At 42.9% G+C, this 17,065-nt stretch overlaps 2 protein-coding genes and 1 pseudogene across 2 annotated transcripts; 1 reads left to right on the top strand and 2 right to left on the bottom strand.

Moving 5' to 3' along the window:
* Positions 1–148: 148 nt before the first annotated feature.
* Positions 149–3,062, bottom strand: LOC139377152 (archaemetzincin-2-like; annotated as a pseudogene).
* Positions 3,063–4,240: 1,178 nt separating this feature from the next.
* LOC139376760 (protein VCF1-like) lies at positions 4,241–10,208 on the top strand. Its single transcript, XM_071119660.1, has 3 exons — positions 4,241–4,977; positions 5,480–5,603; positions 5,694–10,208. The coding sequence occupies exons 1-3, from the start codon at positions 4,961–4,963 to the stop codon at positions 5,928–5,930; spliced, it is 378 nt and encodes a 125-aa protein (XP_070975761.1). The 5' UTR covers positions 4,241–4,960; the 3' UTR covers positions 5,931–10,208.
* A 159-nt stretch (positions 10,209–10,367) lies between these two features.
* On the bottom strand, positions 10,368–16,652 carry LOC139376759 (neuronal pentraxin-2-like). Its single transcript, XM_071119659.1, has 5 exons — positions 15,923–16,652; positions 14,616–14,835; positions 12,818–13,062; positions 12,354–12,533; positions 10,368–11,471 (listed from the first exon to the last, which is right to left on the bottom strand). Exons 1-5 carry the CDS (start codon positions 16,376–16,378, stop codon positions 11,235–11,237), a joined length of 1,338 nt encoding a protein of 445 aa, XP_070975760.1. The 5' UTR covers positions 16,379–16,652; the 3' UTR covers positions 10,368–11,234.
* Positions 16,653–17,065: the final 413 nt, after the last annotated feature.

Genomic DNA, 17,065 nt, shown 5'->3' with positions numbered 1-17,065 from the left:
TAATATATTTTATTTGTACAAAACTATCACAATAGTGTGTAAAGTCAGTAAAGTACTTTGAATAGAAATGTACATTCTAGGATCTTCATCTCATCCTTGTGTACATTCATCAGTCATATCTATTTCCGCAGTGTGACCATTCTAGAATCTAGAGGTAAATCTGCCACTGTCTGGAGGTCTGGAAGGCCATGGTGGGTTTGGGACAATGTGGCTCAGAGTCAGACTGGGAGACAGTGAGGTGTCCATGGCTAGTTGCTTCCTCCTCCTCTATCCATCGCAGCAAGGCCTGAGAGAGACAAGTCACCTCATTATACTGTACCTTGGGAAATAGATTTGCAACCAGGCTACAGAATATAGTAGTATCAAAGTTTATGCAAATTATGTGCTTACCTTGCGGAGGCAGAGTGGGCAGGGGTCCATGGGCTGGGTGTCTGACTCCTCCAGGTGGTTGGAGCCCTGCATGACACACTGCAAATATTTGCTTCACCCCAAATATTTGCCCTATCTCATGGGTGACCGTCAGGAGGCAAACATAGGGTAGGAATAGACATAAATGTGGAAGCAGCAAGTAGCCTAGCAGTTAGAGCATTGGGCCAGTAACCGAATGGTCGCCAGTTCAAATCCACAAGCTGACAAAGTGAAAAACCTGTCAATGCTCCAGGATCTGTAATTGCTCCACCTCGAAGGAGTGGAGTGACATGAGAGAACTTAAGGTTGAACACCAGGCAGGCTGTGGCATTCTGGATAAGCTGCAGGGTTTTGATGTTCCCACCTAATCAGGGACTTATTTTTACCTGGGACACCAGGTGTGTGCAATTTAGTATCAGGTAGAAAAGAAAACGAGCAGGACCTTGTAAGGTAAGAGTTGAATACACCTGTTGTAGCGCATTAACCAGCAAGAGCGACTCACTGCTTTGATGTTTACAGAGAACTAAAGGATGTTGTCCAGGGTCATGCCAAGTTTCTTTGCACTCTGGAAGGGGGACACCATGGATTTAGCGATGTTACCTCTTATGCCGGAGCTCCAAGGCACGCAAAGCAGTGTACTTAGAAGCGGTGTTCCGATGCCTGCATCACTTTATCAGAAGCACGTGATCAATGACATCCGGAGCTTTGTTTAGTCTAACAACCACCTGATTGGATTGGTATTGGTTTGGTAAAAGGCCCATGCCCCTGGGTATGCCATGAGGTGGTTTCTCTCACCTGTGTGGATCTGTAGGTTGCGTGAACTGCAGTTGACCCTGAATGCACAGACCATGGCGGCAGTGGTCACCGGAGGCAATGGCTTAACCATCAGCCCAAAGAAGGCCTGGCAGTAGTCCCTCAGCCACTCCACGTACTGGCCTGTCTCTCCCTCCCCATAGGAACCTGTGAAATAACCCATAGATGGGTGAAATCAGCTGAATGGTACCACTCAATGTTTAACCTTGCATATCCTCTCCCACATAGCTCTGTAAAATGGGTTCAATGGAACATTCTGGTGTTTGTACTGTAGCCCTGAATGCTGTATCTGTGGTGTTTGTGCCTGGCTCAGAATGCAAGTAAAACTAGGAGATCCACTGGTAGTGTATGCCCTATCCGTCCACTTACAGTAGCTGCTGTGTGTGGCTCAACAGTAGTTGTCAGCTCAATCACACACTAATTTGTTTGTTGTACATGGTGCGCCAGCTTATGGCATCTGATTCACTGTTATTTTCAGAGGATCTTGCCACTGCAGGGAAACTGTATCCCTGTACAATATTAGGCCATAGGGCTTGAGAGAGGACAAAGACAGAGAGATTTTGGACCCACCTACCGATGGTCTATGTGTAGATGGTACTGTGACCCTTGATGGGCGTGCTGCGGTAGGGGTTGCTATAGAAACTAGAAGTCCAGCGGCTCCTCTGTGTGCGAGGGGATCCAATCCGAGTCTGAGTACACAGTGATGAGCCGGAACCAGGATCCGTCCCCCGGATGGCAAGGTGAAGTTAGAGTAGGATGAAGTTGCCCTAAAGGCCTAGACACTGTACCTCTCTCCTAATGGCATTGGTTAGGGTCTGAGAAGGATGTTTAATGTTTGTACCTTAGAGCATCTTCCAGAGCCTTGTATGGCACAGCGACAAGTGAGACTAAGACTGCACAGGTAAGACCCACCTTATATGTGGGGCTCAGAAAACAGAAACTAAAGCCAACTGAAACATAACGTTCTGAGAACTAAGGGTTGGTAACAGGCTGCTTGGTTGGCTATTTGAGCCAGTAAAGGGGGCTATTCTTAGGAAACAAAATCACTTTTGCTTCCCTCCAGACCTGGGGGCATACACTTGCTAGTAGGCAACATCATCTGCTATTATCCTCAGTAATTTTCTATCAAAGCTGTCAATCCCCAGTGACTTGTCATTGTCTATAGACAAGAACAATTTTTTCACCTCTTCCATGCTCACTTTATGGAATTCAAAATTACAATCAAATTGTATTACAGTGAAATGCTTACTTACAAGCCCTTAACCAACAATGCAGTTTTAAGAAAAATATTTACAGGTTAGTTGAGGTAATATGTACATGTAGGTAGAGGTAAAGTGACTATGCATAGATAATAAACAGAGTAACAGCAGCATAAAAATGGGGGTGGGAGGGTAGAAGCTGTCAATAAGCCTTTAGGACCTAGACTTGGTGCTTGCCATGCGGTAGCCGAGAGAACAGTCTATGACTAAGGTGGCTGAAGTCTTTGGCAATTTTTTAGGGCCCTCCTCTGACACCGCCTGGTGATGCAACCAGCTGGGTCTTTTTCCTAGCAGCAGCAGCTCACTCGCTAGCTTGGATTCCTGGTACTGTACTTCTTTCGGATCTGTCATTTCACCAAGACGGAATGATAGTCTTATTTGAGATCAGTCAAACTCAACACTCAAGTTAAATTGACGGTTTGAAGGAATCTCTCGTTTCGTTATAGTTTAGCCTGTTTTCTATGCTAGCTTGCTCTCGATGGTGCAGCTGTGGAACTTTTTGAGGATCTGAGGACCAATGCCAAATATTTTCTGTCTCCTGAGGGGAATGCGTAGTGACAATGTTTGTTGCTGGCATGTCATGCCTAAGTTTACTAATCTTGACAATGAGAAATTTTAAATTAAAGTAGTTGGTAATATCCGTTGGTTTTGTGATGAATGAGCCATCTGATTCAATGAATTATGGAGCGGAGTTTGACTTTTTTCCAACAATGTCATTTAAGTTGCTCAAGTTGTTTGACTATCATTCTTTATGTACTTTCTTTGTTTGTGTAGTTTCTTCTTTTTATTCTGTTTAGTCACAGGATTTCTACATTTGAAATATGTTTGCCAATCGGTTGTGCAGCCAGACTTATTTGTCATTTAATTTTGCCTCATACTTCTCAACTATACAATTTTTCAATTCCTCATCAACCCACAGGGATTTAACCGTTTTTAGTACTTTTCTTAATGAGTGCATGCTTATTAGTAACTGGAATAAGCAATTTCATAAATGTGTGAAGCGCAGTATCGGTTTGCTCCTCATTACACACCACGGACCAAGAAATATTATTTACATCAACAACATAGGAAGCACCACAACACTTCTTGTATGACCTTTTTAAGCGGACAAAGATTGATGCAGGGTCGCAATAAATGTGTTTGCATTATTCATGCATAAGGAAATTCATTTCCATTGGTCCTATCTATGCTTGGCGTTAGCCCAAAATAAGATAGCAGATAGCAGTGTTATTAAGACATTCAATAAAATGTTCAGGGAAGTTATAAATCTCCAAAGAACCTATAATACCTGTTCTCAGAGCGCTAATAAAACTTCCAAGGAACCAGAGTAAAACGTTCCTGCAACTGAAAAAAATAAGTCCCAGACAAAATGTTCACTTCTGTTCTCAGAATGTTTGGTAAAACCTATATATTTTTTAGTCAGGAAATGCATGACGTCGTTCCCACAACCAACGCGAAGCAAAAAACATACGTTCCCACAACTTCCAAGGAACCAAATGTGCTAGCTGGGAACGCCTCCAGACTTTTTTGTTTTTAAAGCTGCACTATGCAGAAATCATATAATTCAGATACGCAAAAATCTAATTATGGCCCCTATAATTCTAGAACTGGTGGAGGAATAAAAGTAACTTCTAAATGTCAACTTTTGCAACCACCAGTAACACAAAATGACACAGTCATTATTTTTCGTCGGTGACCCAGGTAGATAGAACAATGAGGGTTAGTTCTAAAAAATATATTTGGTATTACATGTGATTTGCAAAAGGTACTATAGATTTTGCAGATGGCATTCGGTCGATTTCTGCTTCAAGTGGATTTAACGTCATCGAACGTCATGTAAATACTATCAGCTGGGTCTTTTTCCTAGCAGCAGCAGCTCACTCGCTAGCTTGGATTCCTGGTACTGTACTTCTTTCGGATCTGTCATTTCACCAAGACTGAATGATAGTCTTATTTGAGATCAGTCAAACTCAACACTCGAGTTAAATTGACGGTTTGAAGGAATCTCTCGTTTCGTTATAGTTTAGCCAGTTTTCTATGCTAGCTTGTTAGCAAAGTAGCGTAGGCTATACGTTAGCTAGCTAACAACGGTGAACGGTAGCCAACTCTAGCAGAGAGAGACTGGAAATAGACTTCATTGCATAAGGTTAACTGAGAGAGAAGCTAGTTTACTGACATAATTAGCATCCATATTCTGGGACAGTGAATGATCAATTCTCAACCAGTCAAGAGTTGTTACCTTGCTAACCAGGGCAGGGAGGCTATTCAACAATATAACGTTAGCATTCAGATAGATCAGAATGCCCTGACTGAGCTTGTGCGGTAAGTTTGGGGAGAGCTGCTGTGCGTACGATAATAGATTTTCTGCCAGGCTGAAAGCTTCCAGGGAGAGGAGTTGTTTTCATTCAGACGTGTCCAGGGCAGGGGCCTTAACGAACGTCTTTCTCACTAAAAAGAAGCCATAGACAATCGTCTCCCAAATGTTGACAGAAAACAGGTGAGTTTCTTTCTTAGAATAACGCCTTATTGAATTACTATCGACCTCAGTGACTGTTAGCCTACAAGAGAGACAAATACAGCTAACTGATCTCACCGTATCAGTTTAATATCTCACTTGGTGGTTTTCTTCCCTGTGTGTACTGATCAATAAGTTGTCATACCCATGGCTGATAATTTGAGCACGTCTGCTCCTGTAACTAGGCTGTGCCTGAGATCGCCTATTTCTCTATTTTGGGTACTTGGCGTTCTCTCACACATACACCTGCTCTCTCAAAATGGTCCTAATAATATATGCCATTTAGTAGACGCTTTTATCCAAAGGGACTTACAGTATACATTTGAAGTGTGGGTGGCACCAGTGGGAATCAAACCCATGGCCTTTGTTGCAAGCACCCTTCCGACTGAGCCACACAGACCACAGACTTCCTCTCTTTCACTCTAAGATGGTCACTCTCTCACTTTTTACTCCCTGGCCACTCTCACTCTCTCACTGTGTACAGGAAGCGGCGGCGTGGTGGAGACAATGAGGGGGACCAGCTGAACCCCCAGGCCAAAAGGTCAGGAGGGGGGCAGGAGGGTCACGTCATGGTGTCCAAGCTGGGCCAAGACGTTTGGGACTCTGAGGTGACAGAACACACACACACATACTTGTGATGGTTTGGGCAACAAGTATTTTCTGTAAGTCATACCTGTTCTTCTCTTTCTGTCCTCCAGTCGTCCAGCAGTGACAGCAGTAGTGGTATCAGTAGTCCTGAGAGGGCAACGGGAGGAGGTAGCACATACACGAAGAACCGCACATCCCAGGGTCTCCTCAGACCCTTGCCAGAAGACCCTTCCATTTCCTCGTTGAGTCTTTATGGCAACGACACCCCCTATGACCACATCAACAGTGTCCTGAGGGAGGCCCACTTCAGCAGTCTGCAAACCAGAGGTCAACCAGGATCTACGTGACATCACCCCACCCCAGACCCTTGTTACCCCACTGGAACAAGCCCCTGGGTAGGATCCAGGAAGAAGTTGCCCATAGGCTCAAATCTAGAATAAACTTACCCCAGATTTGTGTCCAGGAGCAACTTCATCCTACCTGGATTCAGGATGTGGCAAAATATCCTTTGGGCTCTGGACCCAATCCATACCATTGTCCCTGTGCTGTACACCTTGAAATGTGCCATACATAAAGCACACCTACATATCCAATGGCCCACCCACTGTGGTACTACTATATGCAGTATGTATGTACTCCAGCACTTTACTGAGGGGTCTACTATTCTGTGGTGGTCTCCTTACATGAGTGAGTTGTTGGACATTATCATCGCCACTGGTGCTATCTACTACAGACAGACATATGAGTGTCTTAAGTGCTTGCTGTAGCCTAATTAATAAAGTGAAGCACTTTATCCTGCCTGTTATATATTTTCTTGTCTAGCCCAGTACTCATGCTGTTTCTATGCATAGCTGAGTGTGAGTTGGTGTTGATTAGTCTCTGTGGTTACTTTCTATTTTTTGTATATATATATTTTTTTACCTTTATTTAATTAGGCAAGTCAGTTAAGAACAAATTCTTATTTACAATGACGGCCCAGGAACAGTGGGTTAACTGCCTTGTTCAGGGGGACAGGTGGGCAGAACGACAAATTTGTCGTTCTTTCGATTACTAGCCCAACGCTCTAACCACTAGGCTACCCTGCCGCCCCAAATCATCACATTGGCCTTGAGGAAATCCAGAAAGAGAATTTCAAGCCACACTGCCAAGCTTCTTGCACTGATAAGGTGAGGTTCTTTGCAGAATAAAAGCTGAAGTTTTGGTTTGTCCTTGTGGACACATGTCGGCAGGTTTCTGTGGAACTGGCATTTCCAGCAGCTGCAGTGACCATGAACTGCTCATCCTTCCACCACAAAAAAAGTAGAGGGAACCATAAGTACACTCACTTGCACATAATACATTTCTCTATGACAATAACAGGCCACATTCTCCATTGTTCAGGGGAGTGAATTGAACATTACAGAATGTTCCAATGGAAATTGTATTTTTTTGTTTCTCTCTACCACATTGTTTAACGGAACACACAACACTCAATAGTATACGCCTCAGACCCAGGGGTGTGGGTCAGTCTGTGGGAAGGTCAGTGGGTTCACTGTAACGAGACAAAATCTACATTTTGCCATACCTCTGCTATTTTCCAGATACCATCACAAACATTGAGTTGCAGGGGCCTTTGAGTTTGTTTTCATACAGCCTCCAATAACCTTTTCTTTATCCTTCCCTGTGCTGGGATCATCTTGGCAATGCTTACCTTCATCACTGTTATAGCCAGTCACCCTAGGAAAGTAAACAACAAAACAAAGTTGGGAGACTGACTTCTCTGGTCATGTTGAAAAATGTTTGGCCCTGTTTGAAAACTTTGAAAAAAGCATACTTTCTTCCTCTCTTCAAGTAAATTCACTGCTTGATTACTTAGGAGTCTGTTCTACACTATCCACAAGGGGGCAATCTATACCTAGACTTAAGGATGGCTGCAGTCAGCAGCCCTGTCAAGTGACAATTTCGCAGTGTATGTACTTGTTCAGTTTGAAATTGCTATGACACAATTTATTATGTTACAGATGTCTGCGTACAGTAACGCCACTTACTCCAGCATTAAAATGGAACTGCAGCCCCATCAGGACATCCCTGATATCAGTAGTGATCTGAACAGTTTAAGTGGGAAGTTTACATACACTTAGGTTGGAGTCATTGAAACTTGTTTTTCAACCTCTCAACAAATTTCTTGTTAACAAACTATAGTTTTGGCAAGTCGGTTAGGACATCTACTTTGTGCACGACAAAAGTAATTTTTCCAATAATTGTTTACAGACAGATTATTTCGCTTATAACTCAGTTTCCAAACGCCTGAAGGTACCATGTTCACCCGTACAAACAATAGTACACAAGTATAAACACCATGGGACTACGCAGCCGTCTTACCGCTCAGGAAGGAGATGCGTTCTGTCTCCTAGAGATGAACGTGCTTTGGTGCGAAAAGTGCAAATCAATCCCAGACAACAGCAAAGGACCTTGTGAAGATGCTGGAGGGAACAGGTACAAAAGTATCTAAATCCACAGTAAAACGAGTCCTATATCGACATAACCTGAAAGGCCGCTCAGCAAGGAAGAAGCCACCGCTCCAAAATCACCATAAAAAAGCCAGACTACGGTTTGCAACTGCACATGGGGACAAAGATCGTACTTTCTGGAGAAATGTCCTCTGGTCTGATGAAACAGAAATGTAACTGTTTGGCCATAATGACCATTGCTATGTTTGGAGGAAAAGGGGGAGGCTTGCAAGCTGAAGAACACCATCCCAACGGTGAAGCACGGGGGTGGCAGCATCATGTTGTGGGGGTGCTTTGCTGCGGGAGGGACTGGTGTACTTCACAAAATAGATAGCATCATGAGGATATATTGAAGCAACATCTCAAGACATCAGTTAAAGCTTGGTCGCAAATGGGTCAAAATGGCAAAATGGCTTCAAGACAACAAAGTCAAGGTATTGGAAGGGCCATCACAAAGCCCCGACCTCAATCCTTACAGAAAATTTGTGGGCAGAACTGAAAAAGCATGTGCGAGCAAGGAGGCCTACAAACCTGACTCAGTTACACCAGCTCTGTCAGGAGGAATAGGCTAAAATGCACCTAACTTATTGTGGGAAGCTTGTGGAAGGCTACCTGAAACGTTTGACTCAAGTTAAACAATTTAGAGGCAATGCTACCAAATACTAATTGAGTGTATGTAAACTTCTGACCCACTGGGAATGTGATGAAAGCTGAAATAAATCATTCTCTCTACTATTATTCTGACATTTCACATTCTTAAAATAAAGTGGTGATTCTCTAACTGATCTAAGACAGTGAATTTTTACTAGGATTAAATGTCAGAAATTTTAGTTTAAATATATTTGGCTAAGATGTATGTTAACTTCCCACTTCAACTGTATGTGTCCAGGGCAGAGAAAGGAGAGGTCCAAGCCCTTCTGTTGCAGCACGGGACTAGAGCTGACGCCTACTTGTACCGCAACTAGTCTTCATGTACACGCTTTTTATTTGGGTTTTGCTTGTCTGATTCAAGTCAAATATTGATCATTTGTTAGAAATGGATAGTTCAGGATGAATAATGTAACATTGAACTATTGATTCATTCATTATAACTTGATACCACTGCAGTTTACATTTCCTCTGTTTGTGTGCATTTTACTATTTGCCTTAATGATCCCAAGACCCAGCCAGAAGTCTGACCCCTAAAACAAAGTATCCATCCAGGGTATTTTAGAGGATTGGATCCACCTATGATGATAGATGAGAGCTGCCAGTAACACTGTAGGGAACGGTCCTAATGGCTGTTACCTAAAGGCCCCACCAGCACAGCAGCCAGCCACCTCTCTGTCTGGGCTACAGAGCACCAGAGATTAATTCATCAGCCACATGACTAATGACCTCGAGCTGAAAGACATGGACTTGATTGAGATGTACCATTTTATTGCAGCACCTGAATTCGAATTTGGGGTTGGGTGTGACTCACCAACACAATAACAAATGTTTTTATGGAGCAGAACATCTAAACAAATCAATTCTTTGTTAGCAATTTAACTTGTTATATTTACATGCTTATGTTCCCCAAAATGTATGTATTTGTTAGGCAATAGACCTATGTGGCTGTTATTTCTCTATATGTATCTTGTTACTTACAATTGTACTTACTGCTCACGACTGTACCAAAACATATGTATTTGAATTGTATCTTACAATGCCATCAAGTAACTTGATTTGTACTTCAGTAATGCTACTTACCCTGACTTTGAATTCCAGACAGAAACTGGCCTTCAACTAAATAGTCTCTGGTAGAATAGAATAAAAAGTGAATGATTTTGATAAGTAATACATGACTGCATTGCATGAACATGTGGATACAGTGAAGACTGTGTGGACACTGACCCTGTCCCACTTCTATTCACAACCATATTCCATTTATTTTGCTGAAGAGTCAGGGAGATGTTTTCACATTAGTTTGAATGAGTCGGTAGGAGTTGGTGTGTAGGAGTGTACCTAAATGACTGTGATGTCACCATTGATCTTTGAGCTGCTGTCATGTCTTAATTAAGCATTACTAATGCCACCTAGGCTTTGGTCACTTGTTGGTTAAGGCTACTGGTCTATGAAATGTAACTGCTATATAAACAGTAGACTGCTTTTCAATAGTGTTTTATTTTTCCTACATTTTTCACATTCTTTTTAATTTTCATTGGCAAAGCAAAGGTTAGGTTTGTAAAGCACATCTGGCACAAAATCCTTAAAAGAAGGCCACATGAAAAGTCAGCAGTGTAATAGCTTTACACACATTACACACCCATTACACACCCATTGTTTTCATGGAAAGAAACACTTGTACACATTAACGTATTGTTCATATCATACATAAATTGTTCTTATCTGCATAAAAAATGACATGTACACATTTAACAGTAACAATGCTTTGTTTGTTCTTAAACTATGCACTGCACACATTGTAGACCTAAACAAACCAACGTGTCACAAACAACAATATGATAATTATGGAATAGTTTTGTGAGACAACAGCATATCCTGCTGCAGGCATTGAGGTGGACTTGGGGTTTTGAAAACAGTATGGGTAATAATGGAAAATAAAACCTTATTAACATTATAGTACAACAGACATGCCACAAGTACAAGAACACCAACTTCCACACATAACTATGAAATGTTTACCAGTACTAACTCAAAGATCATAGCTAGTCACTGATCATCTCTGCTATAGGTTGTACCATGGAAACCTGGCTTCCAAGTTTGATTTGATATTTGCCTAGATCTGCTTAGGCTGTCTCCGGTCAAGGTGGAGAGGCTATATTGACCTCTATTAGGAGACCAGGAGACTTAGGCTACTGTACTGTATGTGAGTCCTGGGACAGCTAATCTGTGCCTTACACCGCCCACGGCACACGCAAGCCTTAGCCAGTCTCACATGTCAAATCCAGTGTAATTAAGTCTGTGTCTGCCGGTGTGTAAATCTGTATGTGAGTGTCAACACGTGTGTGAGTATAACTGTCTCGGTGTTGTAGAATCATCTCGAATTAGGTCAATCAAAGCCTTTCCTTACACGAACAGCCAAACAAAACATGACAAATATTACACGTAACATGTACAGTATGCGTCAAATCAAGAACATGAATCTGAACAAGTCACAGACAGACTGAGACAACCATCCTAAGACTCAGTCTCAGACAGCCGGTCCTGGCATAGCTCTAGAGGCAGTTTGGCTGCTCCACCGCCAAACACCTCCACGTCACTGTCCAGCCAGGACACCACGTTCCCGGGGGTGTAGGAGGAGCAGTTGGCCATGGTGAGGATGTCGGATGGCTTCAGGACATTGTCCCAGATGTTAACCTGGCTCAGCTCACCCACAAAGGCCTGCGTGGCGTCAAAGCGCCCGCCCACTATGTCCTGTTGAGGCCATAAACGAAAGGCCTCGTTAAAAACAACAATAATAACATCATCCTCCTATTCGCTGTGTACCACCAGGCTCAACCTGTCACACTCAAGGATGCTGTACTCTCTAGACAATGTTTTGCTTTCAAGTCACTGATGGTTAGAATTTTATTAGCGATTGGGCTATTCATATTTGGACTACACTCTACAGCACGGTTTCCTAATAGGTAGCCGCCCCCTTACCATCTGCTCAAGGGTTGCTATTCAGCTGTGGTCACCAAACTTTTATGAGTCAAGATAACTTTCTGGGTCCAAAAGCAAGCCGATATCTACCACTCAGATGTATTTATTTAAACAGGACTTACAAACATAAGCCTATGCAACATTAACATATTCAAAACAGTTCTGTAGCAATAAAGTTTGTGCAGTAGAGCATCTGATGGTCAGTCTGAGGGGAGGGAGCATCTGATGGTCAGTCTGAGGGGAGGGAGCATCTGATGGTCAGTCTGAGGGGAGGGAGCATCTGATGGTCAGTCTGAGGGGAGGGAGCATCTGATGGTCAGTCTGAGGGGAGGGAGCATCTGATGGTCAGTCTGAGGGGAGGGAGCATCTGATGGTCAGTCTGAGGGGAGAGAGCATCTGATGGTCAGTCTGAGGGGAGAGAGCATCTGATGGTCAGTCTGAGGGTAGAGAGCATCTGATGGTCAGTCTGAGGGTAGAGAGCATCTGATGGTCAGTCTGAGCCCAGGACTCATGGTCATGGCTAAGCTACTGTACAATTAAAATCTGTGAAAACCTGAGGATGCAGTTTAGTAAACCAAGAGTAAAATAGGTCAAAAATATTTCACATACAAATAATATATACTACAGATAGGAGGCACTAGCCAGCAGATTCACCTGTTCCTGCCCCAGTATGATGGCTCCTCCAGGCTTGATGGGGTGCCAGGGGGCCAGGTTGTCCCCTGCCCCCAGCCTCTGACCATCCTGGTAGGCTTCCCACAGACCATCCCTGGTGGTCCAGGTGATACAGATGTGGTGCCACCTACCGTCACGCACCGACAGAGGCAGCTGAGCCACCTGGACAGGTAACAAAATAGCAGAGAAGTGTAAGGAAGGTAACGATGCTTACAAACAGAAAGAATAAGTGCATATTAGAGGGAGAAAGGTTAGGGTTTGGTAAAGGTCGTATAAAACACCAGACACTGTTTTAGACCATGCATGCAAAAACAAAAAATCTGCAACCTCATTAAAGCCAGATCTAGTTTAAAAGTAAGAACTAAGACTCCTGTCAAGCAAGGTAAGCTCCCCCTCAAATATCAGCACTACTGATAAACACAGATAGTCTTTTAGAGTGCCCTTACCTTGTCATTGATGAGCAGTTCTATGGGGTTGTTGCCCCACTCGATGAGCACAATCTCATTGGCCTGTCCTGGCACCCCGTAGGAGAATGGGGTGCCTATGCCAGGGCCGGCGCTGGACCGGAGCCACATGCAGAGCGTGAAGGCGTACATCTCAGGAAGGCTCTTGGTCATGCGGCCGTACAAGTAGTTAGTACGCAGGGGGAGGACCAACTTAAACTGCTCAGGGGACTTGAAACCACCGCCACCTACAGAGAAAGCAATGGGAGAGCTGTCTATGAAGTCAACTCTATGCTGTATACGCAGTATGCATGTAGTAAGACAGTATAAGACAGGGTTTCCCAAACTCGGGCCTCGGGACCACAAGGGCTGCACATTTAGTTTTTTCCCCTAGCACTACAGCTGATTCAACCTGTCAACTAGTCATCAAGCTTTGATCATTTAATTCAGCTGTGTAGTTTGGGCAAAAACCTAAACTTGCACCCCTTGGGGTCCCGAAGACTAAGTTTGGGAAATGCTGGTATAAGAGAACAAAATGATAAGCCAATGTTTGTCAGATTTGATCTAAAGCCTCAGTCTTCTACTACTTCTACTAGTAAGTGTGTGACAGTTAGTAAGCAGGTAAATTGAAAGTAGATTGAATGACTCGTTGAGTTTACAATATGTGAGTCTTCCTGTTTCTGCTGCATGTGTGTGTACTCCTGTCATCTGATTGTGTACACAGACGTTTGTGCGTTTTATTTTTACCCGGTAAGGTGACTGAAAACACATTATCTTTTACAGCAACAACCTGGGGAATAGTTACATGGGAGAGGAGGGATAAATGAGCCAATTGGAAGCTGGGGATGATTCAGTGCCCATGAATTTAGCCAGGACACCGGGGTTAAGACCCCTACTCTTACAAAAAGTGCCATGGGATCATTAAGGATCCGCCCCTTTTTTTCAATTTTTGCCTGAAATGACATACCCAAATCTAACTGTCTGTAGCTCAGGTCCTGAAGCAATGATATGCATGTTCTTGGTACCATTTGAAAGGAAACACTTTGAAATGTGTGGAAATGTGAAAGGAATGTAGGAGAATACAACATAATAGATCTGGTAAAAGATAATACAAAGAAGAAAAAAAACAGTTTTTTTGCCTTTTTTTGTAACATCATATTTGAAATGCAAGAGATAGGCCATAATGTATTATTCCAGCCCAGGTGCAATTTATATTTTGGCCACTATATGGCAGCATTGCATGTAATACGTTTTAGACTGATCCAATGAACCATTGAATTTATCTTCAAAATGTTGTATCAAGACTGCCCAAATGTGCCTAATATGTTTATTAATAACTTTTCATGTTCAAAATAGTGCACTCTCCTCAAACAGTAGCATGGTATTATTTCACTGTAATAGCTACTGTAAATTGGACAGTGCAGTTAGATTAACATGAATTGAAGCTTTCTGCCAATATCAGATATGTCTATGTCCTGGGAAATGTTCTTGTTACTTACAACCTCATGCTAATCACATTAGCATATGTTAGCTCAACCATCCCGTGGAAGGGACACTGATCCCAAAGAAGATTAATGACCACATAGAGTCAGGATACCCATTTAACATCCCATCCAAAAGATGGCACCCTACTCAGGGCATTGTCCCCTACCTGCCATCCAATACCATTTCCATCAGCATCTGGTCTCCCATCCAGGGACCAACCGGGACCAACCCTGCTTAGCTTCAGAGGCAAGCCATACAGGGTGGTATGCTGCCAGGCATGTGTGAGTGGGTCTGTCATATATTTCCAGTTATTTACCTTTCTCCAGCTCGTTAATCCTGGTCAGCAGGGAGTTGAGGGTGCTCTCAGTCTTCTGCCTGTGGGCTGCGGTCTCGTTGTAGAGCAGAGACTTCTCTTCCTCCAGGTTGTTGACCTTACTGAGAAGCTGTTTCTCCAGATCTCCCAGCCTGCTCTGCAGCAGGTCTCTGAGTTCGCTGGGGAATGACGTTCCCGATGTGTTGGCTCTCTGCTGCTGTTGCTGTGGAGGAAGATGAAGATGTCACAAAACAATTAAATAAGTGGAGGAAACGCAAGTTGGTCAAAGACAATCAGTAGAGGTTTATGCAAAGAGTGTAATTTTCAAAGATCATTGGCTGAGTGGAAATCGAGTGCACTGTGTGTAGACCAGTATGTCTTCAGAAGGGCCACATAAACTGACAAGGGAAAACTGGAGGGGACATTGAGAGGAAACTTCTTCAAAGGGAATATTTTTGGATCTACAGGCTCAACACACTGTCTCCTCTTGGCCTTAACGAGGAGTTAAACGTAAAACCGTTTTTATAGTTTCAAAATGTCCAAATTATTGTCTTTTTTTTAATCCTAATTGAATATTGTATGTGTATATATATATGTATATTACTGTAAATATTGATCACATTCCTTGTGTATGAACATATAATTTGATAGGTTCCCAATATTAACATTCAATCTATGTTGTATATTTTTTACCTCCTGTTTCAGGAAGTGATGTCATTGAGTACTGCCCCTATATATAGGACCTCCCACCCCAACCTGGGACATGGATGCCTGATGAAGACCTAATGTTCGAAACATTGTTATAAATAAATATCACCAGGGAGCTTGAGCAGCAGTGTGTGGTGTTTTCCTTTCTATTTTCCATCTTTGTTTTTAGCTCATCAAACATGGGACCAACACTTTATATGTTGTGTTTACATATTTTGTTCACTGTAGTTGTTACTGTGCCATTAAGAGGAAATACAACATTTGTTGATTAAGGTGACATAGGGAACTTAATCACTGGAGGGTAAATGAGATAGAAGGCTAATCCATTTAGGGTACGCCTCCACATGGTGGCAAAAATAGATGGATAGGCTACAGGTCAAAATAGGAGCAAAGTTAATGGCTACTCAACGCTGACCACAGGAACCGGTGTTCACTTTAGATTCAATGACTTAATAAGCAGACAATCAAGCAAGGGCCAACAATGTAAAACAACCATTAGGCCTATTTCAGATGTATTTAATTCACACCGATCATTTTCAGCATTCCCTTTCCAATATTTAGGAACCAGAGTCATGTGGTTACTATCCACTCATGCGCCTTACCTCTAGGTTTTCTAGTCGGTCCTTTAGACTCTGCATGGTCTTCCCGAGGTTGTCGATTGTATCATTGGGATCTCTGGGTAAATCTCCCATTGTGTTCTGATTATCTTTGCTTTTACTCCAAGATCCACCGTTATCATACTTCCCTCCATCTGAGGCAGACTCACAAAGGGAGAGCTTTGCGGTCAGCTCGTTTATGGTCCCAAGTTGGTTGACTATATTCTCTTTCTGTTGGAGAATCGTTTCCCGGAGCTGCATGACTGTGTTCCTCAACTCTTCCTCCTGTGCCGCTGCGTTGGGTTCGGGACCTACGGGGACCAAACAAGTGTCGGCGCCGACGGGGATGACTCGGCATAGGAGCCGGGTTCCCGTGCCCGGGGTGTCATCCTGTCCACGTACAAGCTTCCCATAGCCCAGTCCCAGTGCGTAAAAACACAACAATCTCAAAAGAAATAACATACCTGCGGCAGTATTTTGATCGTTAAGCTTTAGTGAAATAAGGTTATTGGGTAATCGCGGAGACACCTAACCGATGATTAAGCGTTTCAAATCCGGTGCGTAAAGCACATCGAGAAAGCGGTGTCTACTAGAATCTACTAGGAATACCATAGTCAATCTCGGATTAATCGATATATTTAGTTTCAAAACGTTCTCAATCCATACGACAGAAAATTCTGAAAAATAAAGTTTTAGGAAATGGTAAAACCACCTGAAGTCTGGGTTTACATTAAGTATCCCTGGCTTTACGCACGTTAGTGCTGAAAGGACAGCGACCGTGTGTTAAGAATAATACCTTCAGACGTATGGCGCGATTGGATTGGTTGTAGCATGTTGACGTAACTACAGTCCATAAAGGTAGGGTCTGTATGATGGACAGGTAATTTTTGAGTTGTGTGTTTACCTGGTACTAGATTATCATTGACCAATCAATTGAAATAGATGAGCTAAACAATGTCCACTAGTCCAAAATTCTATATCCTTAGAAAAACAATAGTATTAAATAAATTAGGAAAAGGCTTAACATATATGGTTCAGTTCCATCAAACCTGTACTGGCAGGCTCTTTATCCAATAGCCTAATAACCCTGCGCTTAGACGGTTACTTCCTCCAGTTCCTGATTGGAGGAAAGTTTTTGACTTACATGCT

This window comes from Oncorhynchus clarkii, chromosome 20 (genome assembly GCF_045791955.1).
Source record: "Oncorhynchus clarkii lewisi isolate Uvic-CL-2024 chromosome 20, UVic_Ocla_1.0, whole genome shotgun sequence".
Lineage (NCBI taxonomy): Eukaryota > Metazoa > Chordata > Actinopteri > Salmoniformes > Salmonidae > Oncorhynchus > Oncorhynchus clarkii.
The sequence above is the reverse complement of the archived record's forward strand: the minus strand, read 5'-3'. Positions and strand labels throughout refer to the sequence as shown.